This window comes from Saimiri boliviensis, chromosome 16 (assembly GCF_048565385.1).
Source record: "Saimiri boliviensis isolate mSaiBol1 chromosome 16, mSaiBol1.pri, whole genome shotgun sequence".
Classification (NCBI taxonomy): Eukaryota; Metazoa; Chordata; class Mammalia; order Primates; family Cebidae; genus Saimiri; species Saimiri boliviensis.
This window is the reverse complement of record NC_133464.1, coordinates 64,564,018-64,591,461: the sequence shown is the minus strand read 5'-3', so window position 1 is coordinate 64,591,461 and position 27,444 is coordinate 64,564,018. Positions and strand designations below refer to the sequence as shown.

Genomic DNA, 27,444 nt, shown 5'->3' with positions numbered 1-27,444 from the left:
CTGGTCTCAAACTCATGACCTCAGATGATCTGCCTGCCTTGGCCTTCCATGTAAGTGTTGGGATTACAGGCATGAGCTGCTGTGCCCAGCCTAAAACCATATCTTGATTTCATTTCAACTTTAAAAGAAACAGGTTTAAGTAATTTGAAGATTCTGCATGACTGTTGCCAAGCATTCTTATATCCATTTTGTACCTTTGCAATGAGTAAGAAGGATCCATATTGGAACACTATAGAGTTTCCTTTCCATCTGAAGTTAGGAGGGAGGTAAACCTGATATTATTTAGTGGTATTATAAATGAAAAGGAGTATTTACATTGCCTTTTAAAAAATTATAGCTTTATTGAGATGAAATTCACATACCATACAATTCACCCATTTAAAGTGTACACGTGAATGGTTTTAGTACATCTATCACCACAATTTTAGAACATTTTCATCACCTCAAAAGAAACTCATACCTATTTGTAGTCACCTGTTATTCTCACCCCAACCTCCCACACCGTAGGTAACCTCCCACTCCATAGTCTACTTTCTGGTTCTATAGATTTATCTATTCTGGACAGTTTATGTAAATGAAATTCTAAAATACTTGGTCTTTTGTGACTGGGTTTTTTGTTGTTGTTTTTTTTGTGTTTTGTTTTTGTTTCTGTTTTTTTGCTTAGCATGATGTTTCCAGGGCTCATTCATGTTGTAGCATGTATCAGTACTTAATTCCGCTTTATTGCTAGACAGTATTCCATTGTCTGAATATTTCGTGGTTTGTTTATCCATTCATTGGTTGATAGGCATGCAGATTGTTTCCTTTTTTTTTTTCTTTTTTGCTATTGTGAATGATGCTGCTATGAATATTTGTGTACAAATTTTTGTGGGAACTTCAGTTTTCATTTCTCTTGTGTATATACCTAGTAGTGGAATGTAGTGTGTGAGGGTTCCAATTTCAACACATCCCCACCAACACTTGTTATTGTCTGTCCCTTTGATTATAGCCAACCTGGTGGGTTTGCGGTGGCTTTTCATTGTGGTTTACATTTGCATTTCCCTGTGGTTTTGACTTGTGTTTTTCTGATGGCTGATGATTGATGTAGAATATCTTTTCATGTACCCATCACCACACTCAAGATGCGAGACAATTCCATCACCACAAGAATCCCTCAGGTTACCCTTTGTAAGCATGCCAGCTTCCTCCTAACCACCTTCACTTCCCACCCCTTTCCCCAACCCCATCTTAACCCCTGGAAACTGCTCATCTGTTCTGCATTTCTATAACTTTGTCAAAAGTGTTACCTAACTGTTAGGTAAATAAGTACTACATAAATGCTTTTTTCACTCAGCATAAATTCTCTAGAGATTCATCCAAGGTTTTATGTGAATCAGTAGTTGATTCCTTTCCATTGCTGAGTATTCCTTGGTATGGATGTACCACAGTACATCTGACTACTCTCTCATTGAAGAATATCTGTGTTGTTCCCAGTTTTTGGCTACTACACATAAAGCTGTTGTGAACATTTGTATATAGATTTTTTTTTTTTTTTTTTTTGAGACGGAGTTTCGCTCTTGTTACCCAGGCTGGAGTGCAATGGCGCAATCTCGGCTCACCGCAACCTCCGCCTCCTGGGCTCAGGCAATTCTCCTGCCTCAGCCTCCTAAGTAGCTGGGATTACAGGCACGCGCCACCATGCCCAGCTAATTTTTTGCACCTTTAGTAGAGACGGGGTTTCACCATGTTGACCAGGATGGTCTCGATCTCTCGACCTCGTGATCCACCCGCCTCGGCCTCCCAAAGTGCTGGGATTACAGGCTTGAGCCACCGCGCCCGGCGTATATAGATCTTTGAAAATGTGACCACTGTCATATACAGAAAAGATGTATTAATATAAAACAGCTGAAATAGAACATCTAGCCTTATTTTGGTATCAAGGTTATGCAGTTGCATCCCCCTACCACCGCCCATCTGCAGTTTCAGTTACTTGTGGTCCGCTAACGTCCAAATAATATTAAATGGAAAATCCCAGAAATAATACAAAACTTTTAAACTATACTTTGTTCTGGGTAGAATGATGAACTCTTGGGCCATGTGGCTTCATCCCACCTGGGATGTGAATCCTCCCTTTGCTCAGCATGCCCATGCTGTATGTGCTACCTGCACATGAGTCACTTAGTAACTGTCTTGGTTATAAGACAGTCTGTCTTAGTATCATACTGTGTGTGTTCAAATGACCCTACTTTACTTAATAATGGCCCCAAAGTATAAGAGTAGTGGTGCTGGCAACTCAGTTAAGCCAAAGAGAAACCTTAAAGTGCTTTCTCTAAGTGAAAAGGTAAGAGTTCCTGACTTAATATGGAAAGAAAAAAATACCTTGAGGTTGCTAAGATCTACAGTGAAAGTGAATCTTTCATTCATAAAATTGTGAAGAAGGAAAAAGGGCCCACAGTCTTGTTTTTTACTGTGGAGAATTCTACTGTTAGTTTTATTGCTGATGCTTTAAGGCATCTTTTTATTTCTTGTGGCTATATAAAATTTTTTTTATCTTTGATTTTAATGTGATAAGTCTACATGTAGATTTCTCTTTGTTTATGCTGCCGGGGATTCATTGAGCTTCTTGCGTCTATTGATTGCTGTCTTCCTTCATTTGTAGAAAACTTTCAGACACCTGCCCTTTAAATGTTACCTCTATTTTTTTCTCTCCTCCTGAGATTCTGATGAAACAAATATTTTAAACATACGCCTAAGTGTTTCTTTTTATCTTCTGGGTCTCTCTAATGATTTTTCTGCCCTTTTTCTGCTTGTGTTGCATTCTGGAAAATTTATCTTTCCTATATACCAGCTCACTAATGGTTTCTTCACTTGTGTCTAGTCTAATATTAAACTTGTCCAGTGGGGTTTAAATTATATTTATTATGTTTTTGTATTTCTAGATGTCTTATGTGATTCTTTTTTGAATCTATGACAATTTTCCCTGTAGATACTTCTGAGTTTGTCTTTTATTTTTTTAATCACAGTCCAGTTGTTTTGTAGTCTGTATCTGAGAATTCCAATCTCTGAAGTCTTTTAGAGTCCCTTTATGTTGATGCTTTTACTGGTACTGGTCAAGGAATCTAGTTTCAAAACTTCATGTTTGGCTTTATATATATTTGTAAGGAATAACATGACTTTCTTGAAAAAAAATTTTTTTCTTTTGTTTTCTCCTTAAATTCCTTTTACCAAACATGTGACTTTAAATGAAAGTTATGTACCTATTCTCACCCAAGCACTACAGACCGCTATCAGTTCTGATTCACTGTTTAAGTAATTTGTAACAAATCACCCCCCAACTTGGGGCTTACAACAACAACGATGTCATATTTCCGTGAATCTGTGAGTTGGCTGGCCTAAGCTGTGGTCTCCACTGTTCCACATGATGTTGACTGGATTTACTCATGCATCTGCATTCAGCTGGGAGGTTGACTAGGGTGCAGTGTCCAGGACTGCCTCACTTGTTATCTGAGACTTGGTGCATGTGGGTTGGGGCACCTTTGTTCTGTTCTTTGAGGCCTCTCTTTAGTGCTCTTGTCATTTAGTTGGTCTAGCCCATGCTTCTTTACATGGTGTCTCTTTTCCAAAAAAGCAAAAGCTGCTAGGTCTCTTAGGAGCTGGGCTTGGAACTAGTGGAGCATCACTTCAGCTGCAGTCTGTTGGATACGGCAAGTCACAGGGCCCGCTCAGATTCAAAACAATAAAATAGACCACACTTCTCGATGAAACTAGCGGTGTGCAAGTACAGGGAAGGAAGGGATTGTTAGCAGTCATCTTCAGAGAGTCTGCCATAATCACATTAAACCATGCTCAAGGCTTGAGATTTCTTTGATGGGATAGTCCAGGGATTGAAAACTAGGTGATCGTTACAGTGACCATGTAGCTTAACCTGGTTACAAGCTGGAATATTTTTTTTTTTTTTTTTTTTTTTTGAGACGGAGTTTCGCTCTTGTTACCCAGGCTGGAGTGCAATGGCGCGATCTCGGCTCACCGCAACCTCCGCCTCCCGGGTTCAGGCAATTCTCCTGCCTCAGCCTCCTGAGTAGCTGGGATTACAGGCACGCGCCACCATGCCCAGCTAATTTTTTTGTATTTTTAGTAGAGACGGGGTTTCACCGTGTTGACCAGGATGGTCTCTATCTCTTGACCTCGTGATCCACCCGCCTCGGCCTCCCAAAGTGCTGGGATTACAGGCTTGAGCCACCGCGCCCGGCACAAGCTGGAATATTTTTAAGAGTAAGAAGGAGCACTATTCTTAAGCATGCCAAGACTTCGGGTGTACAACTAGACTGTCTCTGGCAAACTAGGACTCTTGGTCACCCTAGTTCATTTATCAGGAGCTTTTAAAATTTCCTGTTTATCACCACCATGAAGATATATTCCTTTGGGATTTTAATTTTTTGTGGTTATGAACTCCTGTTAGACTTTCTACCTTGTATAGGCACTGGACTTTGATTTATGTCCCCCATGCCTGGGGAGGCTATCTAAACAAGAGTCTCATGACCACAGGGAATCTCATTTTCCCTTTATTTGGGGCTTGTAATTCCTTATTATCTTGTGGTCTTTTTGATACTGTTAAGATTTTATTAAGCATTTCAATTGTTTTTAGTGGGAGATTTTATCTAAATAAGTTAGCCCACCATTATAGCGAATAGGGAACAGCATAGTTAATTTACTTGAAATAACAAATGAAAAAGAACTGAAGGAATTTCTTAACATCAAATAAATGCCTCTTTTTCACAAGAAATACAAGTTCCCAGGAGTTTCTTCTAAGTTGGGAGGTGGGGGTGTAGATGTGGGTGAGGAATTAAAGAATCAGAGTCATTATATTATCTTTAAAAAAAAAAACAAAAAACCTGTTTTGGCCTGGTGTGGTGGCTCACACTTGTAATCCCAGCACTTTGGGAGGCTAAGGTGGGCAAATCATGAGGTCAGAAATTTGAGACTAGCCTGTCCAATATGGTGAAACCTCGTTTCTACTACAAAATGCAAAAATTAGCCAGACGTGGTGGTGCACACCTGTTGTCCCAGCTACTTGGGAGGCCGAGGCAGGAGAATCACTTGAACCCAGGAGGCGGAGGTTGCAGTGAGCCAAGATTGTGCCACTGCACTGCAGCCTCAGCAACAGAGTGAGACTCCATCTCAAAAACAAACGAACAAACAAACAAACAAAACTCCAGTGTTTCTGACAATCTGTTGATTCTCTGTTATGAAAATTTTAAAAATTATAATCCTCAAAACAACTTCTCATTTTTACTTAGTCTTACTATCATTTTGTCAGGGCTGTAAAGACTAACATTCCACAACTAATTTCCCTGCTGTTTAACCTTAATATAAATTATAAATAAATTTGTACTTTCTTCTAGGCTTTTGATCATGCCATCTTATTCTTGAATTATTTATTTCTATTCTTTATTGTCTAGATTTCCATGTTAGATCTCTTTTCTAAAAAAGCACTTAGAGGTGAGCTTTACAAAATATGCATAGTTTCTTTTCAGGTATATTGTAGAATTTTAGTCTATACAATAGATTCATTTGTATTTTGTGTCTGTTTTAGTCACATAGTTAGAATTTTCTCATTTTTTTAATGTGTATGTGTGTGTATATTTATACATATACTTATACACACATACACACTAAAATATATATATAAATATATATTTTATATACATCTATCCTCAAAGCAGAGTTTCAGCTGGTCAGCAAATATTTAATGAGTATTTTTGTCATAATTATAAACTCTGATCTAATTTGGTCCATATTGCTTATATCATATAGAGAAAAGATTACCCATTTTGTTTTTCTCAAATTTTGTGTGTTTGTAGCCAAATGAATTGTACTTTTATTTCTACATGTTTGTTATACTTCATGTCAGTCATCTAAGTTACCTTACTTTGTTGCTTTAATAAATTTTTATCCAAAAAAATTTTATTTAATTAATTAATTTTTTTTTTTTTTTTTTTTTTTTTTGCGGAGTTTCGCTCTTGTTACCCAGGCTGGAGTGCAATGGCGCGATCTCGGCTCACCGCAACCTCCGCCTCCTGGGTTCAGGCAATTCTCCTGCCTCAGCCTCCTGAGTAGCTGGGATTACAGGCACGAGCCACCATGCCCAGCTAACTTTTTGTGTTTTTAGTAGAGACGGGGTTTCACCATGTTGACCAGGATGGTCTCGATCTCTCCACCTCGTGATCCACCCGCCTCGGCCTCCCAAAGTGCTGGGATTACAGGCTTGAGCCACCGAGCCCGGCCTTATTTAATTAATTTTTTATTTGACCTAATGTTTTCTTTAGAAGGGTGTAATGACTTGAAGAAGGAATGGATTTTTTTCTTTAAAAGAAGTATCCTTTTGTATTGGTAAATTGGTAGTCTCTGATGTGGTCTTTGTCATATGTGGTCATCAAAAAACAAAAGTGAGCTAGGCAGTGGCTTACGCCTGTAATCCCAACACTGTGGGAGGCCAAAGGAGGAGGATTATTTAAGGCCAGGAATTTGATACCAGCCTGGCCAACACAGTGAAAACCCGTCTCTACCAAAAAATGCAAAAATTAGCCGGATGTGGTGGTGTGTGCCTGTAGGGTAGTTCCAGCTACTCAGGAAGGCAGAGGTTGCAGTGGGCCGAGATCGCACCACTGCACTCCAGCCTGGGCAACAGAGTGAGACCCTGTTTCAAAAGACAGAAAAAGACAGAAAAGCCAAAAGTAATATCCAGATATCATGGCATCAGTTCTCTTCATATACCTGCACCCCTTCTTGCTGGCTACCTTAAAAAAGGAAAGGGTCATACATTTTAACTAGTGGCACCTTGAAATTTATTTTCTTTTTCACAGTAGTTTTAAGAACTCATTGTTTTTGGTGTAAAATAATGAGTCAGGGCCAGGCGCGGTGGCTCAAGCCTGTAATCCCAGCACTTTGGGAGGCCGAGGCGGGTGGATCATGAGGTCGAGAGATCGAGACCATCCTGGTCAACATGGTGAAACCCCGTCTCTACTAAAAATACAAAAAATTAGCTGGGCATGGTGGCGCATGCCTGTAATCCCAGCTATTCAGGAGGCTGAGGCAGGAGAATTGCCTGAACCCAGGAGGCGGAGGTTGCGGTGAGCCGAGATCGTGCCATTGCACTCCAGCCTGGGTAACAAGAGCGAAACTCTGTCTCAAAAAAAAAAAATAAATAATAATAATAATAATGAGTCAGAGTTAAAAAGCTCAGTCAAGAGAGATCCTTTAGGGAATCCTTAAATGAATAACCAAGAATGTTTTAAGCATGTCAATTACTTGTACATGAACTTTTCTCTCTGATGTTCTTAAAGACAGTTTTTAGGTGTTAAACAACAGCAACTTTACATTTTATCTTATAAAGCTGTATAACACAAAAACAATTAGTATGTATTTAGAAGTAAATATAAAATCAGAGTGGAAGGGAAGTTAAAAAAAAGAATTAAATCTAAAATCTATTAACCTGTGAGTAAGTGAGTGTTGCTTTTAAGTGATCTTCATATTTCGCTATATAAGCCAGAAAAACTTACTTGGCATTGTCTTTTGGGTCACTTTTGAAAGCTAGAGGGAGAATTTAGTTGAGAAAATGTCTCATCCAAAAACATTGTCTTTTGGGTCACTTTTTGTCTGTTTATACTGTGAGCTTGAGCATCATCAGTACCACATTATGTTAGCTTAAGTGTACAAAAGCTAGCTGTAGCTTTTCTTGATGCTTCTGTTGATATGGTATTGGGGAAAATGCCTAATTGTTTGAATAGTCTACCACAAGTTTATTAATTTTGAAAACTAGAGATAATAATGGCAACTCCTCAGGTAACAAATGGCTGCCCTGCTGGCTGAAGCGTTAGACTCCTGCCTCTCTCTGGAGGTAGCTCCTCATGTAGCCCTTTCTTCCTTCATACCCTGCTGTTTCTAAGAATTTGGCCGTGTCTCTCTTCCAGCTTCTACCAGTTTAGTTTTTTAGACCATGTTTTACTTTCCTAGTGTTCTTTTTTTTTTTTTTTTTGGAGACAGAGTCTCGCTCTGTCACCCAGGCTGGAGTGCAGTGGCATGATCTTGGCTTACTGCGGCCTCTGCTTCCTCAGTTCAGTGATTCTCCTGCCTCAGCCTCCTAAGTAGATGGGATTATAAGCGCTCACTGCTATGCCTGGCTAACTTGTTACCTCAGGTGATCCATCCACCTCGGCCTCCCAGAGTGCTGGGATTACAGGTGTGAACCACTGTGCCCAGCCACTTTCCCAGTGTTCTTACTTCACTCCTTCCCAGATGACTAAAATAGCATTCAAGATAGCTTTGTGATCCTAAGTATTTTTAAAAATTGCATGGGACTGTGGGGAAACAGAATTATTATGCTTTTCTCTCTCTACCTTTTTTTTTTTTTTTTTTTTTTTTTGAGACAGAGTTTCGCTCTTGTTACCCAGGCTGGAGTGCAATGGCGCCATCTCGGCAACCTCCACCTCCTGGGTTCAGGCAATTCTCCTGCCTCAGCCTCCCTAGTAGCTGGGACTATAGGCACGCGCCACCATGCCCAGCTAATTTTTGTATTTTTAGTTGAGACGGGGTTTCACCATGTTGACCAGGATGGTCTCGATCTCTCGACCTCGTGATCCACCCGCCTCGGCCTCCCAAAGTGCTGGGATTACAGGCGTGAGCCATTGCGCGCAGCCCTCTCTCTACCTTTATACTCTTGTTCCATCTCCAGAGCAGGGCAGTACAAGAGTTTACTGTATCTCAAAAATTTGTGAAATGGTTTCTTTGCTTACTGTTATAAAAATAGTTTCCCTCTTCCTGTTTGCTTAAAGATATTCTACTTTTGCCGGGCGCGGTGGCTCAAGCCTGTAATCCCAGCACTTTGGGAGGCCAAGGCGGGTGGATCACGAGGTTGAGAGATCGAGACCATCCTGGTCAACATGGTGAAACCCTGTCTCTACTAAAAATACAAAAAATTAGCTGGGCATGGTGGCACATCATGCCTGTAATCCCAGCTACTCAGGAGGCTGAGGCAGGAGAATTGCCTGAACCCAGGAGGCGGAGGTTGCGGTGAGCCGAGATGGCGCCATTGCACTCCAGCCTGGGTAACAAGAGCGAAGCTCCGTTTCAAAAAAAAAAAAAAAGATATTCTACTTTTTTCTTAGGTGGTCTCATGGAAAAATTTTCAGTTCATTTTTAGAAATCATTTTGCTGGTTATTCCCTAATTGGTAGCTGTTCTTCAGATTTGATTCATTAATAATTCTGTACTTGAGTGAAGAAAATAGGCCTAGCACACAGCGGGTTTCTATCCTGGTTATGTCTCACCTGCCAGTCACCCGTTTTCCTTTCTGTGGTTGTGGCCCCACAAGTCTCAGAAATGGATTCTACTAGTTTTTTTTCTTGCAGCATATTCACCAGGCAGGCTAGGTTCCCTTTGGGTTAACTGTGGCTTCTTCCATTGTTTTAACTAGGTCTTGACCTAGACTAATGAATGAGTGGAGGCACCCCCATTTCTTCAGTATTATTTTGCCCATTTTCAAGGTTCATGTCCTCTGTCGAGTCTCTTACTGAGTTCCAGGAGCTGGTCTGAAGGCATTGTCAACACAGTGGTTAAGAGGTTGGCACTTTGAAGGTTGCTTGCTTGCTGTGTGAATGCAAGCAAAATGCTTAACTCTGGGGATCTCTGTTTCTTCCTCTATAAAATAGTAGTTTTAATACCACCTACCTCTATCTGTTAGAATTAACTATGCTAACAAAATTTCAGTGACTTCAGCACATTGTTTTCCCTTGTAAGGGAAGTTCCTAGATAAGAACTCCTTGTCTGCTATGGCATTTCCAAGGTAATTAGCAGGCCTCTGCCATTGTTTAACTGTGGCTTCCATCCTCGGGGGACCCAGAATGATTGCTGTAGTTATTACTGTCATATCTACCTCTCAGGCATCAAAAGGGAGGCAAGAGGGGGAAGGTAAGGGACTTTTTCTTTTCTTTTTAATTGCATTTTAGGTTTGGGGGTACATGTGAAGAACATGCAAGATTGTTGCATAGGTACACACATGGCAGCGTAATTTGCTGCCTTCCTCCCCTTCACCTATAGCTGGCATTTCTCCCCATGCTATCTCTCCCCAACTCCCCACCCCCCCGCTGGCCCTCCCCTATTCCCCCCACCCCGACAGACCCCAGTGTGATGCTCCCCTCCCTGTGTCCATGTGTTCTCATTGTTCAGTACCCGCCTGTGAGTCAGAACTTGTGGTGTTTGATTTTCTGTTCTTGTGTCAGTTTGCTGAGAATGATGGTTTCCAGGTTCATCCATGTCTCTACAAAGGACATGAACTCATAGTTTTTGATGGCTGCATAATATTCCATGATGTATATGTGTAACGGGACTTTTAAACTCTTTGCAGGAGCATATCCAAATGTCACACTCTGCTTACATTCCACTAGTCAGAACTTGATAACTTGGCCACACCTTACAGCCACGGAACACCGGGAAATACAGATTTAATTTGGGTACAGTTGCCACCCTTAATCAGGGTTCCATTTCTGACAAGAACGGAAGAATGGGTACAGGAGAAGTAACTGGCAATTTCTACCCCACCACCTCATGAGATCGTTATGTGTTGTGCACTTTAAAGCAGACAACGAATGTCAATACTTGGTACCGTGCCTGACGCAAAGTAACACCTCAACAAATGCCAGACTTTTTTTTTTTTTTTTTTTTTTTTGCCAAGATGTCAAAAAGAACCTTTATTACATTTTATAATTGCCTCTTATGCTTTGTTGCCAGATGCCTTTGGAGCAGGTGCTTCCTGGGCTGGGGCTTTTTGACCCTTCTGAATTTTTGGAGCAGATGCTGCCTTCTGGCCTGTGGCTTTCTGGGCACGAACCTTCTGGGCTGGAGCCTTCTTACCTGCGGCAGTCATCTTTTTTGCTGAAACTTTAGCAACTGCTGCAGCAGCAGCAGCAGTACCCTTAGCAGCAGGTGCTTTTTTGGGAGAAGCTTTTAGGAAAGCTGCCTTTTCAAGCTTCTTAACTTCATTCTTGATTATTGTTCCTCGTTTTCTTTGCTTTCATAACTTTAAAACGATCAAAATCTGTCATCTGGGCTTTCCTTTCTCTAATGCCAGATGTTTTTACGATCTCTGTTACATACTTGCATTTACCACTTTTTTCCCTTATTATTTATTTATTTTTTTATTTTTGAGACGGAGTCTCTCTTGGTCACCCAGGCTGGAGTACAGGGGCACAATCTTGACTCATTGCAACGTCTTCCTCCCAGGCTCAAGCAATTGTCCAGCCTCAGCCTCCTGAGTAGATGGGATTACAAGTGTGCACCACCACCCCTGGCTAATTTTTGTATCTTTGTTAGTAGAGACAGGGTTTCACCACGTTGGACAGGCTGGTCTTGAACTCCCGACAAGTAATCTGCCCTCCTTGGCCTCCCAAAGTGAGCCACCACGCCTGGGCTTCTCATTTTTTTTGACTCATTCACATACTTTCCCAGAGGAGTGACTTCTATAATATTGTAATACCAGAAACTTGTTTCTTTATAGAAACAACTATAGATAATTTCTTTGCAGTAAAGAGGTAGATAGGGGGTGGCAGTTCCCTTATTGGGGAAGAAGTTTCTGTACAAGTTTTAGCGTTTTACTTCATTAGTAATTCTTAACATTGGTGGAGTCGATCGGTGCATCCTTTTTTAACTTTATTTTTTCCCTTTTTATGAGACAGGGTCTTGCTCTGTCACCCAGGCTGGAGTACAGTGGCATGATCCTACCTCACTGCAGCCTTGAACTCTTGAGCTCAAGCAGTCTTCCCACCTCGACCTCCCCAAGTGCTGGTATTAGCCAATGTAACCAGCCTTTTTTCCCTTTGTGAAATCCTCACCTGCTTTTCTTTTCCACTGACTTGAACCAACAAGCCAATGTAACCAGCCTTTTTTCCCTTTGTGAAATCCTCACCTGCTTTTCTTTTCCACTGACTTGAACCAACAAGCCACTGTTTGATGCATATTAATTTTTAAAAAGATAGAGCAAATTAAAATTCTACCTAAACTTTTCTCTTTTACATCCTTTAGTTAAATAGAAAGTCTTAGGAAAATTAGGAAAGATGTTACTTTATGCCCTTTGCTTCACTAAAAACCTCAGTGTTAACTGCCAAGTTTGTATATATTTTATACAAGCACAAAGTTATTTTCTCTGGTTTTGACAGGGCCTCACTCTGTCGCCCAGGAAGGAAGTGCAGTGGCGTAGTTACAGCCCACTGCTGCCAACCTCCTTGGCTAAAGCCATCTTCCCACCTCACCGTCTTGAGTAGCTGTAACTATAGGTGTGCGCCACTACACCCAACTTTTTTTTGTTTGTATTTTTTGTGGTGACAGGGTTTTGCCATGTTGCCTAGGCTGGTCTTGAACTGGGCTCAAGTGATTCTCCAGCCTTGGCCTTTGAACGTGCCTGGATTATAGGTGTACCACCCCGCTTAGCCCATTGTTCTCTATATACCTGTCACCTGGTGAATTTTATAATATACCTAACAATGCTGTGTTCTATAACAGCAGTAGATATATTTGAAGCTCCTTTTTCTTGCCTCTTATTAAGGACAATCTGCCTGATAATCCAGATAATTCAAATTTTCCTTAATACAAAAAGGAGAGCAGAGGGAAATATAACGGAACAAAAATGATATTTTAATATGGTCTGCTTCCAGTTTTCAAGGAAGCTGGATTTTATGTTCTAAATCTCAGTGTGTTAGTTTTTGGCTATGTTGTAACAACACCGACTTACAATATGCTATAAACCTATACACATTGTAAACATGTAGATTTTTACATGTTGTAAATGCCTGCAGTTGTGTTTGGTTTGGTTTTATAAATCCATCACCCATGACTTTTATCTATTGTACAAGATAGTGAATATACAAATAACAATGTATTACATATGCAGAAATGTACATTAAGCATAGTGTAATAAAATACAGAAATTCTAGTTTTATTTGAACCACTATTTTAGAAAAAAAGAATGTCTCATTCTTTAATATCCAATTCAGTATTTTTTTCTAAAATAATGGTTGAAATAAAACTAGAATTTCTGTATTTTATTATACTGTGCTTAATGTACATTTTTGCATTGTTAGAAAATCCTTTTAAGTGTTCTTACCACAAAAGTAAGTGTATAAGGTAATATTTATGTTATTCATTTGATTAGCCATTCCATAATATATACGTATTTCAAAACATGTTGTATACCATAAATGTATACAAATTTTATCAATTAAAAATAGTTTTTTTTGCAAAGAAAGAAAAATGTACTAAAAAATCAGTTATGACTTTTAGGTCTTTCTGTTTGGTGTTTCTCTCCAGTTATCATCTGACCTTTATTAGTAATTATTTTCATGCCCAGCTATGCAGTCTTTCTTTTTTCTTCCTAGAGGGATTTCTCTTAAAATATCTTTGCATGGATAGAAAAAAAATATGCAAAAATCAAAATAGTTTTGTTAGGATATAGGATTACGGTATCTGCATTGATACTTATTTTTAATGTGTTTTGTTGTTGTTGTTGTAGTTCTTGTTGTTTTGAGACAGAGTCTCCTTCTGTAGCCCAGGCTGGAGTGCAGTGGTGCTATCTCAGCTCACTGCCTCTGCCTCCTGAGTTCAAATGATTCTTGTGCCTCAGCCTCCCGAGTAGCTGGGATTATAGGCATGACCCACCATGCCCAGCTAAATTTTGTATTTTGAGCAGAGATGAGGTTTTACCATGTTGGCCAGGCTGGTTTTGAACTCCTGACCTCAAGTGAATCTACCCACCTCGACCTCCCAAAGTGCTGGGATTACAGGCGTGAGTGAGCCACAGAGCACAGCCTATTTTTAATGTTTTAAAAAATAAATAAAAATTTGTCAAATGCTATGATACCTAATGTAAATGCTAAATGGTCTGGTTCTTTGTAAAGTAACATTAAGTAATAGAAGATTGTCAAATCAAGCAACCACTGATAGCAAAATAAGTATCATTCAACATTTTTTAAGAACTGTAAAAATAGTTAATAATTAATATCTGTTTTGACGAGGCAAAAATCTAGTGTGTTGCAATAATTAGTAGACTTCCTTTATTAAAGTATAAAGTTTTATACTTTTTTTTTTTTAACTTGCTTTTAAATATAACTGAATATTCTGGAATTACGGTTTCGGAAAAACCTGTTATGCTTTAAGGTTAAATGTCTTATATGTTATGATATGGAGCAGGATTTAAAAACATTTATAAAGGGATATGTTGACCATGATTCATGCCTGTAATCCCAGCACTTTGGGAGGCTGAAGCAGGAGAATTGCTTGAGCCCAGGAGTTTGAGACCAGCCTGGGCAACAAAGTGAGATTTCATCTCTATGAAAATATATATATTTTTAAATTTATATTTGAAAAATTTCAAAGGGGTATGTTATAATTGTCTCATTCTTTAATATCCAATTCAGTATTTTTTCCTAAAATAGTGGTTGAGGCCAGGCGTGGTGGCTCACACCTGTAATACAAGCACGTTGGAGGCCAAGGTGGGTGGATCACCTGAGGTCAGGAGTTCAAGACCAGCTTGACCAACATGGTGAAACCCCATCTTGAAAAAATAAATAAATAAAAGTTAAAAAGAAATAGTGGTTGAAATAAAACTAGAATTTCTGTATTTTATTATACTATGCTTAATGTACATTTTTGTATTGTTAGAAAAGTTTTATTAAATATAGTCATTTATAGCAACTTATACATGCTCATGCTTTTTGTTTGCTAGAAACTATTGAACCATTATGTATTTTTTTAAGAGAAGAAGTCGAAATACAGTCTACCTCTTCATAAACTTTTTTAGGCATAAAAATTTTTAGGCATAAAATTTTTTAGATTCATCTTAAATATTTCTCTTTGCTTAGCCTATTTTTCTTTATCACCACTCCCTTCATATTTGTTGATAGAAACAAATTAATCTTCATATTAGCTTAAGCAAAATATGATTAGGATGATAAGTCTACACAGAAGAAGGCATTGCATATTTCAAAGCTAAATACAAATGATTTCTAAGTTGCATGCTGTTTTGGATAGTCCTATTACAGCTTTGCCTTATTAGCAATGATTAATTATGATTCTGTAATTTTAACCTTGACTTGATGCTGTAATTTTAACTTTGACTAACAGCATTGCAGTTTAAAATGTTCATAATTTATTAGATAGGCATATCTTTAAAATAGCATTATCACATATATTACTCGTGACTGATTTTATTTATTTATTTGAGATGGAGTCTCGCTGTGTTGCTTAGGCTAGAGTGCAGTAGCACGATCTCAGCTTGCTGCAACCTCCACCTCCTGGATTCTAGTGATTCTTGTGCCTCAGCCTCCCAAGTAGCTCAGATTACAGGTGCACGCCACCATGCCCAACTAATTTTTGTATTTTTAGTAGAGATGAGGTTTCACCATGTTGATCATGCTGGTCTTGAACTCCTCACCTCAAGTGATCTGCCCACCTCAGGCTCCCAAAGTGCTAGGATTATGGGTGTGAGCCACTGTGCCCAGCCCTGTCTGATTTTAAATTGGTGATAAAACAGCTGCTATGATTATTTTGTTATTGTAGATTTTGACATGAAGCTAGAAAATAAAAGTCCCAAGAAAACTATTATATGTATTTTAAATGAATAGAATGAAAACTGTGTTTGCCGATAGCAATTTAAAGTACAGTCTGGTGTTTTGTAGTATTTCGTCACAGAGTTAAGCGTGTGTTTGTTAAAAGTTTTCCATTCTGTTCATGTGTAAGTAGAAAGCCTAATCAATGTAAATGTGCATTTTGGGGTGACCTATTCATGGTTATGTCATAAAAATGCTTTTTACTGAACAAGATAATAATAAGTGCTTTATCAAAAGTCCGTGAAGGTGAGGTACTTTACATACAATTTAGAATTTAATTTAAACCTTGCAAAACCCCTATCAAATAATCATTGTTATCCCTATTTTACTGTGAGGATGTTGAAATTTTATAAAGTTAAGGATCTTACTTATAGTCGTGTAAGCAAGTTAGTGGAAGTTAATGGAATTAGAACCCAAATCTGACTCCAGAGCCCATGTGTATTTCACTGTGCCGTGTTTTTTTATTCTAATTTGTCAGTTTTGTGGATTATACAGTCATTAAAAAGTTAGCTGATTTTTCAGCAAACTTGGTATGTGAAAATATTAGATTCATCAGCAGACAAATTTGTGATATTCTTTACTGTTATCAGTTGGATGATTCACCTGTTTTTAAAATGACATGACATTAAAAATATTACTGTTCTAAAATCCAGTTTTTCACTCAACATTTTAGGAATACTTGCATTGGAAGATTGTGTCAAGTGAGGCAAACCTATATTTTGGTATTCTGTATTCAACACCTACCTTATGAGTGCCTGTTTTCTGCCATGTTCTAGGTGTTAGAGATATAAGTGGCTTGCAAAATCAGACACAGTTTCTTTTGGCTCAGGTACTGGTATACCTGGGCTTCGAATCTTGGTTCCAACCCTTTATAACTATGTAATCCTGGGCAGGTTACTTATCCCTCTAAGTCTCCATTTCTTCATCAGTAAAAAGGAAAGAATAATAATACCTTTCTTAGAATTGTTTGAAGTTTAATTGAGAGAATGTATGTTCATAGCATGGTGTCTGGCATGTAGTAAAATGCTTAATAAATGTTACCTTTTATTATCACCCTAAAAGTGAGTAGCATTTGAACTATAAGAATTTTTTTTTTTTTTTTTTTTGAGATGGAGAGTCTTGCTCTGTCACCTAGGCTGGAGTGCAGTGGTACGATCTCGGCTCACTGCAACTTCTGTCTCCTCGTTCAAGCGATCCTCTCGCCTCAGCCTCTCAAGTAGCTGAGATTGCAGGTGTATGCCACAATGCGTGGCTAATTGAAGTAATTTTCTTTAAAAAAAAAAAAAAAAGACAAACTGAATAAGCTGATTCAGTAACATCATCTTCAGTCTAGCATGGTAGTCATCTTCCTTGAATTATTTGAAAATTATTTTTCATTTGTTTCATTTGTTCATTTGTTCTGTATACCACCATATATACATTTAAAAAATACAGTGAAAGCCATACGCTTTTCATAGTTTAAGGATGGTGCTAGAGTCACTGCGTGGGATAATTCCAAATGTAAGAGATATATGTTTGGCTCATGGCAACTATAGTAACCTACTTTTTTATTACCTTTCTTTTGAAAAAGAGTTACTTTGTGATTTGTTTTTTGGAACAATATTTACTTATGAGAAAAATTTTGAGAAAGAAATTCTTCAGTGACTGCTAACAAAAATACTATGAAGTCTTCACTCTGACTTATAATTGACATTTTTTATGATTTCTTGAGTTTCTTGAATAGAAAGTATTTCTAAAATGTTTAGAAAATACTAATATTAAAATATAGATATTTTCTATATACTTAGATCACAATATTTAGACACTTGAATATATAAATGCAAGTATAAGTAATTTGAAATTTTAAAAGGTAATTTATAAAAAGTTACAAGGGTGGTCAGTCTAGTCAGATTTCCTTTTAGATTACTAAATTGTTTTAGAATATTGTGACTTATCAGAAGTGTGAGGAGGAATTAAATGTGTCCAGATACAATTTCTAAAAGATGCTACATAAAAATGAATCTGATGGCTTTAGTGGTTTCTATCAATAATAACTTAAAGTAGTTAAATTCTACTTTCTGATTTGATGAACAACCTTATTTGTAATGGTTCTAAGGAGATCTGTTCAGCTATATCTCCTGTAAAGAGATATGTCACGGTTATTTTTATTCTCTGTAATGAATCTTGTTAGAGAAAATCTTGCTCTGACATTAAATCACTACCTTTTTTTCATTACCAAGGTCCAAATGCCAAAGAAAAGTCAACTCATAAGTTGGAGAGGCATATAAACAGTTCAATTATAGTGGCTATTAAAATAAACTTTACAATTCTTGTTTTTATATTTTTGCTCAGTCTTGATTAAGCTGTTTTAAAGTATGTAAAAAATGTTTTAGGAGAAATCTGTTTTTCTTAGCATACATAAAAATATTGTGTAGCTGATGTGGAATTTGGTTTTTAAATGTGATTTTTTTTTGAAGGAATTTTTTGTAGAATAGATTTTAAAAGGTTTATTTTAGTATATACAGCCAACTTTTACATTACATTAGACTTTGTAACTTGAAGTCAGTTATAGTTCTGGAAATGAAGATTAGCTTTACTTATTGTAAGTTTTTATGAATAATTGAACTTTTGGCATATATGCTAATTTATGTAACCTCAGTCAAGATTTTCAGACATCTTCTTGAGACTTATTAAAATTAAGATTTAGTTACCAGATCTAATGGTTTAATTTTAAAGGAGCAAATTTATAAATATAATTTATTCGTAGAAGTCAAAGAACAAGTGAAATTATTTAGCTGTCCTTTGCCGGGGGAAAATGCACCCATTTAAAGTTAAGTTTGTAGATTACTTCATTGAAATGGCCATACATAAAACTTAATTTTTAAAAATAATTTTTTGTTTGGTATAAAGTAATGTTAACTCATTGAGACTGAGATTTAGCGTCCAAAAAGGCATTGAAAACAAAATTCTTTCATAAGAATAATGTTTAGTGATGATCATTTAATATTTTTGAGCTTGAAAAATAGATACTTAGGGTGATTGTGAAAATGAACTCCGTTATTATTCTAATAACACATACTCTATGAAACTAAGTTATCCATGCTTTGTGGGAACTTAGCCTGCAAAGAATTGAATTTGTTGTCACTTCCAAGACCAGCCAGGGTTACTATAGCCTGCGGGTTGACTACATCAATGCATAATTTTGTGCAAAATCATCAAGTGGTACTGTTTGCTTTTAAAGTGAGTTGTAACTTTTTATTATAATCATTAATACAATCAAAGAAGGTAGCAGTGCTTTTATTTACTTTTTATTGTCATCAAGCAGTTTTCTAGGAATTTTCAGCAAAATATTAATCCAGCTATAATTCTAGCATGAAACACAGGAACTGTGAATGTAAGCTTTTGGTGCCTGCTATGAAAAATCAAATCAGTAACTTTAATGCCTTCTTACAGTCTCTTTTTGTTTCACTACAGCTCTGTTTTAGTTAGATCTGCACATCTGTTTTTCTCCAGGTGGTTAATTTTACCAGCTCAGTTTCTTTGTAGGTTTTTGCCATAGTAGAAAGGATTTTAAATCTTAGTAGCCCCTTAAAATATTTTATTACCATTTCCTTAAATAAACAATCGATAATGTACATGCTTTGTTTTTTGTGCAAATACCCAAGACATTCTGACTGAAAGACAGCATAGGGACAAATAAACAAATAGCAAAAGCATTCAGTCTTTATTTACAGTATATAGAAGGTTACTGTTTTCATTTTAGGTGAGAGAGTCTGATCAGCAGGAACACCCCAGAGGAAGGACATCTTTAGCGATAGAATTTACATACCGTTAGCTCACAGTAATTGATTAGTAGCAGGGCTCTGTAGTACAGAGCTAGCTGGGCACGTTATTTGGGATGCCTTTGATGCTGTAGTTTTCCGAAGCTTGCTGGCTGCATGCTTGTTGCCTTTGTTCGTGACACAGGTAATTACTTGATAAAATGAAGTGCATCGCTGTGAACAATTGACCCTTTGGAACAATCCAGGCTGGTCAGCAGTCTAAAACCGCACTTTAAAGCCATCATGATAGCCTCAAACTTAAGAGTTTCCAAGGTACAGACAAAGGTGTTGTCTTCCTTTAGTACAAGTCGAGTGCCATTTTCAGACTTTATGAAGTATTTAAATTGGATGATATTTGACGATATTGAAAACTCCTCTGGAAATCCGTCCAGCCTGCTTTTGGACACCAGAACAATGCGAGACTTTATTTTTGAGATGAAATCAGGAGCATTACAGAAGATTCTCAGTCCTTGTGAACGATCGTGGTTATCTGTTATTTCCAAGAAAGTAGTCTCTCTGGGTGTTAGCTGTTCTTTCTCCCACCTGGATTTCACTTCCTCTGCCAGTCCCTTGAGCTGAAAGAATTCTGCTTCTTGTGCAAGAAGTTGATTTTCTCGAAACCCTTCGGGCAATAGAAGTTCTCCATTTCGTAGGAAGTTTAGGACATGCCTGAAGAGGAGCCCATCCCTGTCTATGAAATAATGACCATCAGCATCAAACGGGCAGAGGATTTTTCCATTTACTATACCTTCAAGGAAAGTGTCTGGGTATTTGGTCAGTGTTTGTTTTTGAGTAATATATAAATATCCACCAACGTTGAGGGTCATCAGTGTGGATTTGCAGTTCTTTCCTTGATCAGCATCTTCCAGGCTGTTGTGTTTCCCTTCATACTCCTTTTCTTTTTCTCTTCTGTTTATTTTACGCTCCATTTTTTGAAGATACTATTTCAGCTTGTTCTTCTTGGCTTTGAGATTTTTTAAAAAGAAACACTACCACACAAGCACGCCTTTATTCAGCCCCAGCCTGGTGATGGAATGGAAATGCTGGCAGCATCGCCTGCGCTGTCAGCTCAGTTTTGCAGTAGGTGGCGTATCAGCCTATGTATGCAGGAGCTTTCTGGAGTAAGACGGAAAAGAGAATTTGCATTTAACTGTATCAGGGAAGGGATTTGTTTTGAAAGGATTTTCATGTCTATGCTTTGAATAATAAGAGTTACTCAGAGTAAATTGAATTTCCTTGTTAGTTAAACAGATCCAAATGTGGATCTTCTTCAGCCCGATGTGAATTTTTAACTATTCATAAATGCCTAAGTTATTTTTTAATCAGGCAGCTTAATGTTGAATAATATTGTCATCTTTCAGAAAATAATGTATATTGATTTAGTGTCATCTTTTTAAAGTAAATATGAGTAGGAAACGTAAGATGAAAATTTTAGGTATATAGAATTGTTTCCCGGAAAAAGTCACATATTTCACAACGGTGTAGTCATTTTTGAGACACAAATAAGAATACTTAACATGCTACTTGTGACACTGCACTTGAATTTAATTGGATTTGCTTGTGATTCTGATTTGGAGATCTTTGTTAAAGGATGTTAAGAAAATTTTTTTATTATTGATTTTATTTTTACCCTAAAAGTAAAAAAAAAAAGAATCAAATAGGCTTTACGGTAATCACTTACTTTTTTTGGTTAAGATTTTCTGTGGAAGATGCATGAACTTGTTTCACTTGAAGCCTGCTTTTGTGCTGAACAAAGACTAGGACAAGTGTAGAAAATACTGTAACTGTGTATATGCATGTGCACAAATGCTATAGGAAGATCGGAGAGCAATGTAGATTCAGAATACCTGTTACAAAATAGTGTCATGGATAAGTTAGTTTGTTCCTGTTTGTTTGTTTCACGGTGGACAAAAGAAACCACCAAAGCCTAACCTTGTTTTTCAACTTGGGAGCTGGAACAGTGTGAGTGATGTTACCCCCTACTCCCCACCTCTTTTTCCTCTATACCTTGTAACTTCCCTTCCAAAGCAATTTAGGGTTCTGAGCTTTCAATTCTACCATTTAAAGGCTCAGTGGTAGGAAATGTGAACATTGTCCTCAGTACTATTATTTGGCCTATCTGCTAAATTATTCTGAGGAACTACATTGTTTTTTGTTTTTTGTTTTTTTATATTTTTTGTAGAGACAAATTTTTGTCATGTTGCCCAGACTGGTCTCAAACTGCTGGAATCAAGGGATCTGCCCACCTCAGCTTCCCAAAGCACTGAAATTACAGGCACAAGCTGCTGTGCTGGGTCATGCTGTTAAAAGTTAGACTTTAGTTTATATTTCTCTTGCATCAAAAGTATTTTAAATTATTTAACTGTATGTTGACATAGAAGTATTGGAAGAGATTCTTCTAAAATGCATACTTTTTATTTTCTTTAAACAATATGAGATTTTCAGATATAAAAAATTATATATTTTTTTTTTGCTTCATATACATCTTTTTTTTTTTTTTTTTGTAGTGAACAACAATGTTTTATTGTATACCTGAAATTTTCTTTTTTTTTTTTTTTTTTATTGCATTTTAGGTTTTGGTAAAAAATTATATTCTTAAAGTGATCTTGATGTTAACATTTATGTATCATTGAGATTATCAAAAGTTCATTTAAATCGAACTAGAAGACTAAGGCATCATGCTTTTAGAGCTGTGTTTTTGCTTAGAGACTGTGAAATTCGACTTCCTCATTTTACCAAAGATAAAATTGCATTCCAGAGAAATTTTAGTGTTTTATCTAGGACTTTACAGAAAAGCCAACGTTTTAACTAAAACTTCCTTTCAGTCCTGCAGCACTTACGACCTACCTACTCTTATATTCTGACAATCTCATGTATGTCTTGATTTTGCTTTTTTAGATTGTCATTTCTGTCAATACAGCTTTTTAAGAAATACTGAATAGATTTTGAGGGAAAAGGGATACAACTTTGGAAGTATATTCATGAAATTCTTATGTTATCATTACAGATAGTCACGGCACATGAGTAGCATCATATAATAGCAAAATCAAAAAGGCATAACAATTTCATTTACAGGTATAGTTCTCTTTTTTTGGAACTTTATAGGATACCAGAATTAGTGCAATGTAACGGTAGTATAGTGATGGAGACTGTGCTAGCAAGTTCTTGCTTGTTTAAATCAAGTGACGTGGATGGATACTATGTACTCTGGGTCTGCTTCCTTACACTCTATTTGGCCTGGCTATAGATGTCGTCATGGGGAAAACCCAATACTACTGCTTTTGGAGGATGGGCTTTCATGGGTTAATGAGAGGGCAGGAGTGAGGCAGGACTGCTGGAAGTGGGACTGCTGACCTCTTCAGTCATCACTCCAGGGCCAACTTACACTTCCTAACTCAAAGGAAGATTTTGTCTGCCTTTGCAGGCAGAAAGATAAAATATTTTGAAAGGCTGGGGTCCTGTTTCCTACTCGGTATGTCTGGTTTCTGCTGCCAGCTTTTCAGAACCACTGATGACTGCTCCTTGTTTCTGCAGGCTTGTCTGAACAGACCCTGAACCATTCCATCTTGTGCCTCTTCTCCTTGATTGCTTTTTCTCACTCTAGACTTCACTCTGGTGTTCTTGGCTTTTCTAAAGTTGACATGCATGATTTCTTTGCCACCGTGGACGGGCAATGGTAATGTAACTGAAGCCTTGTCTTAGTGCCTGGCTAATACAAATGTATAGGACTTTTGTGTCCTCTTTGCCACAATTTGCAGACTTAAGAAAGAAAAATGGAGGCCGGGCATGTTGGCTCACGACTGTAATCCCACCATTTTGGGAGGCTAAGGCGGGCAGGTTATTGGAGGCCAGGAGTTTGAGACCAGCCTGACCAACACAGGGAAACCCCTTGTCTACCAAAAATTTAAAAAACAATTAGCTGGGTGCATTGGTGTATGCCTGTAGTGCCAGCTACTTGGGAGGCTGAGGCAGAAGAATTGCCTGAGCCCGAGAGGTGGAGGTTGCAATGAGTCCAGATAGCCCTGCTGCCCTCCAGCCTGGGCAACACAGTAAGACCCTGTTTCAAAAAAAAAAAAAAAAATGGCATCCAGTAGGCATCCAGTATCCCTGTTACTCCATATTACCTCCAGTAAATCATGATGACTGCAATTCATGGAAATTACAGGAATTCGTTGATCTTTTCTGCCTGTGGTGGTACACGTGCCCCTTAGAAGAAAGCCAGATTACCTCTTTTTAGTCTATTCTAAATTTATATGTACTTGCTAGGGGGTGGGGAGTGAGTGTTGCTTGTCTGAGATAGTATCAGTAAGGTATCCACAGCCCTAAAACTATTAAAAATGGTGTTTCAGTACTTGTACCAAGGGAGACATCCCTGGATCATGGGACTGTGTTTCTCTGCCTCATTGTAGATACAAACTGGAATTACTCAGTGGTTTCAACAGAAGGATTTAAACCACACATGTCAAAAATTAGCTCTGCCTTTACAGGCAAAAATTTAAAAAAAAATTTGAAAGATTGGGGTCCTGTTTCCTACTCAGTACCTTAACTCTTTATTAGACCTTGATCACCTCTGTCTTAGACATCTTTAATCATATATAACTAACTTTGAGAATTAAAACTGATCCTTGGTATGAGTATATCCTATAATTAATTGGGTCCAATGCCTAACTAAATTCTGGCAGAACCTTCCACTATGAGATAATGCTAATGTCCTACCATCTGCATAAGGCAGCACTCATTCCAGGCCAGTAGCAGGAATTCCCATCTTTTCTACCAACTCCTTTTGGGAAATGACGTCTTTGTCATCCCGTGATTGATGCAGGACATCATTGTAGTATGTACACTTCCTCCATTTATATGTCAGAGATATTCCCATGCCATGGAAGGAAGTAGAATCTTACCAGGAGAGTTTCTCTCCTGATTCGAAGATACAAAAGGTGTGATAATTCTAGACTTAACAGGTTACTCCTCTGTGAAATTCAAACACTCTTCAAGGAAAAGGGAGGTCTTAGAAGCTGCTTTTGTTAAGAACAAGGAGCTTCTGTCTCCACATTCTCCTCTTCTATCAAATCTTGCTTGTTGTCAGCTGCATGCCTCTATGCTTGTCTTTTAAAAGGATTTTGTTCGCATTACCCTAGAAAGAAAGTAAAAGCTAGAGAAGCTGCTGTCAATTTTTTATTTAAACCTGACGCTATGTCTCTGCCTTGGACTTCTCCACATTTTTTGGTTTATTGTGTTTTGACCTTCCTCTGCCTTTCCCAAGCTGAGGTTTTTTTTTTTTTTTAACACGTGCTTGCTTCTTCATAGCTTCCTGTCAATAGCATTGAATGTAAGCAGCATTCATTTTGATTCAGCTATGAATATTTTGTGTTGGCTTCTTTTATGTGTTAAAAATAAATTATACTGTCTAATATAGTGACATATTTTAAGAATCAAGATTTTCTCATGTTAATGTAATTCTTTTTAAATGTCCAAATTTTAGTTATGTTCCAAAATATTTAATTTATCTGCTTTAAATGTTGTCTGAGACTGGTATTGTACTAAGAAAAGTACTGTGGCTGCCACTTTATATAACTGATTGACCACAGCATCTTACAAACTGTGCAGAGTGCTTGAACCTTCTTAGGACTAACAGGACATAACCTCAGACCAGAAGGTCGTGTGAACATGTCATTCTAGTACAAAGAATACAGCTGTAAGTATTTTGCAGCGTTGAACTGTGTCTTCAAGGAAGCCCGGGAAAACTGTCTACATTGGCAAATGTTTTAGCCTCATTTGAGGAGTGTAGAAAAAAATAAGGCACTATGTGTTAAAAGGAGTATAAATAAAAACAATAGACTAGTGCAGAGGTTTAGGTGAAATTCCATTCCACATTTCTTTGATTTTTCACTATAGAGGTAATCTTGGCAATTTGTGAATTACATTAATTCATGTTTTAAATGTACTTTGGGAAATGAGTATTTCAGGGAAACCTGTGTTTTATAATTTTGTAAACAGAAGTTATACCTTTTTTAAAATGAAGCTTTTTTTTTGAAATATGACCTATGCATTATTATTTACTGGAAAATTGTAACAAGATGAGCACAGCACTTCTATAAGGCATCAAATGAACATTAAAATTATAATATTGTACAGAACTCATAGTGCTATTTGGCAGAATGCAATTTTACTTTCTCTTTGGGAAAAAGATATTTTAAGCTAATAACCATTATCTACAATCTCAAAATGAGGGGCATAACTTTGAAAACCCTTGTAAAGGTACTACAGTTATGAGGTAGGTGAATAAAGAGGGTCTCTGTTGCCAGAGGCGAGCCTTTGCCACTTTCCTTCTCTTTCTTCAGCACTTAACATCCTCTGGTGTCTTCAGGGATGAGATGGTGTGGAGGAGAGAGAAGAGGGCCTGAACAGAACGGGATATGATGGCTCAAGGGAGCAAATATGATTTCTTACAGAGTAGGGAGAAGTTGTAAATTAGGGTTGGAGAACTCTATAATATCACACATTTTTTTTTATATTTACCATTTTTGTAACTGAGGTACATTTTAACATCATCAGCTTGTCAAAGTTTAGTGATAGTATTTTGTCTTGGTGGTACATAAAATAATGGTTTATATTACAAATGATAGCATCTTTGTTGTTGTCGTTGTTGTTTTAACTGAAACAGAGTCTCGCTCTGTCACCAGGCTGAAGTGCAGTGTCACGATCCCGGCTCACTGCAACTTCCGTTTTCCAGTTTCAAGCAATTCTCCTGCCTCAGCCTCCAGAGTAGCTGGGACAACAGGCACGCACCACCACGCCCGGCTAATTTTTTGTACTTCTAGTAGAGATGGGGTTTCACCATGTTGGCCAGGATGGTCTCGATCTCTTGACCTCGTGATCCACCCGCCTCAACCTCCCAAACTGCTGGGATTACAGGCATGAGCCACCGCGCCCAGCGATAGCATCTTACAGTTGATAAAATATTTGAGTAGCTGTGTGAGCTATTCCCTCCATATAACAAGAAAGTAAAATTAACAGACCGGGAGGAGGGAAAGAGTTTTGCAGGAAGATAGAGGAGATAGAGGGAGAGACAAAACAGTGTGACTGTTTGATATTAAAATTAGGCAAATTATTTTATAACTTTTATAAAATTAAATTTTATTTCTTGATACAAGGTCTTACTCTGTCACCCAGGCTGGAGTGTAGTGATATTATCACAGCTCACTGCAACCTCAACCTCCTGGGCTCAGGTGATCCTCCTGCCTTAGTCTCCTGTGTAGCTGGGGGCCATGGGCATGTGCCTCACACCTGGCTAATTTTTTAATTTTTTTGTGGAGACTGGGTCTCACTTTGTTGCCCAGGCTAGGCTCAAGCTATCCTCGAGTATCAGCCTCCTAAAGGGTTAGGATTACAGGCGTGAGCCATCATGCACAGCAGAATTCCTGAAGATCAAATAGAGATTGGAACATCACTTCACAATTTGAATAAAGACCAGATTTTTAATGATACAGGGATAGAAGGTCTGCCTAACTGGTTTGTTAAGATGCTGGTATCTTTTATTAATAGACCTCACCTGAGAACCACAGACAAAAACACTTCTAGGAACATATTTTAAATGAGAAAAATGGAGACTACTAGGAATATTAAAAATGGTTTACCTTTTAAATGTACCTCCTTCTTGAAAAGATTATTTCTTCAGTCTTTTCCCAGAGTGTGTCGACACAGATATGATATAATTAAGAGTTAGAGAGTAACCTTGAAGTCTGGAGCATCAGCCTGAAATGTTGGTTAGTAGTCCTCTGGTCTGTGTTTTTACAGGAGTTGGAAGTCCTCTTAAAGCCTCCACATTCAACTGGATCCAGAAGGTCTTGTGGAAATGAATGCGTGTTAACTTCCTGATGCCTAAGACTTCCTGACATACCTGATTTCATTACTTACATTCCAATGCTAATAAGCAGTGTTGCTGCTTACTTTAACTTGGTGAAACTAGGGATGCCTTTGAAAAAAAAGTGCCAGTATCATTTCTCCTCAGTT

At 37.8% G+C, this 27,444-nt stretch overlaps 2 protein-coding genes across 2 annotated transcripts in view; one reads left to right on the top strand and one right to left on the bottom strand.

The window, feature by feature from the left end:
• GTF2F2 (general transcription factor IIF subunit 2) overlaps nt 1-27,444 on the top strand; it is a 129,055-nt gene that overhangs the window by 39,027 nt on the left and 62,584 nt on the right. The window lies entirely within an intron of this gene.
• Nucleotides 18,495-27,262, bottom strand: KCTD4 (potassium channel tetramerization domain containing 4). The gene is made up of 2 exons (XM_010344920.2): nt 27,069-27,262; nt 18,495-20,547 (listed from the first exon to the last, which is right to left on the bottom strand). Exon 2 carries the CDS (start codon nt 20,358-20,360, stop codon nt 19,581-19,583), a length of 780 nt encoding a protein of 259 aa, XP_010343222.1. The 5' UTR covers nt 20,361-20,547; nt 27,069-27,262; the 3' UTR covers nt 18,495-19,580.

What these genes read in the sequence shown, in the direction of transcription:
- KCTD4 (XM_010344920.2), bottom strand. Translation starts at nt 20,360, where the DNA reads ATGGAGCGTAAAATAAACAGAAGAGAAAAAGAAAAGGAGTATGAAGGG.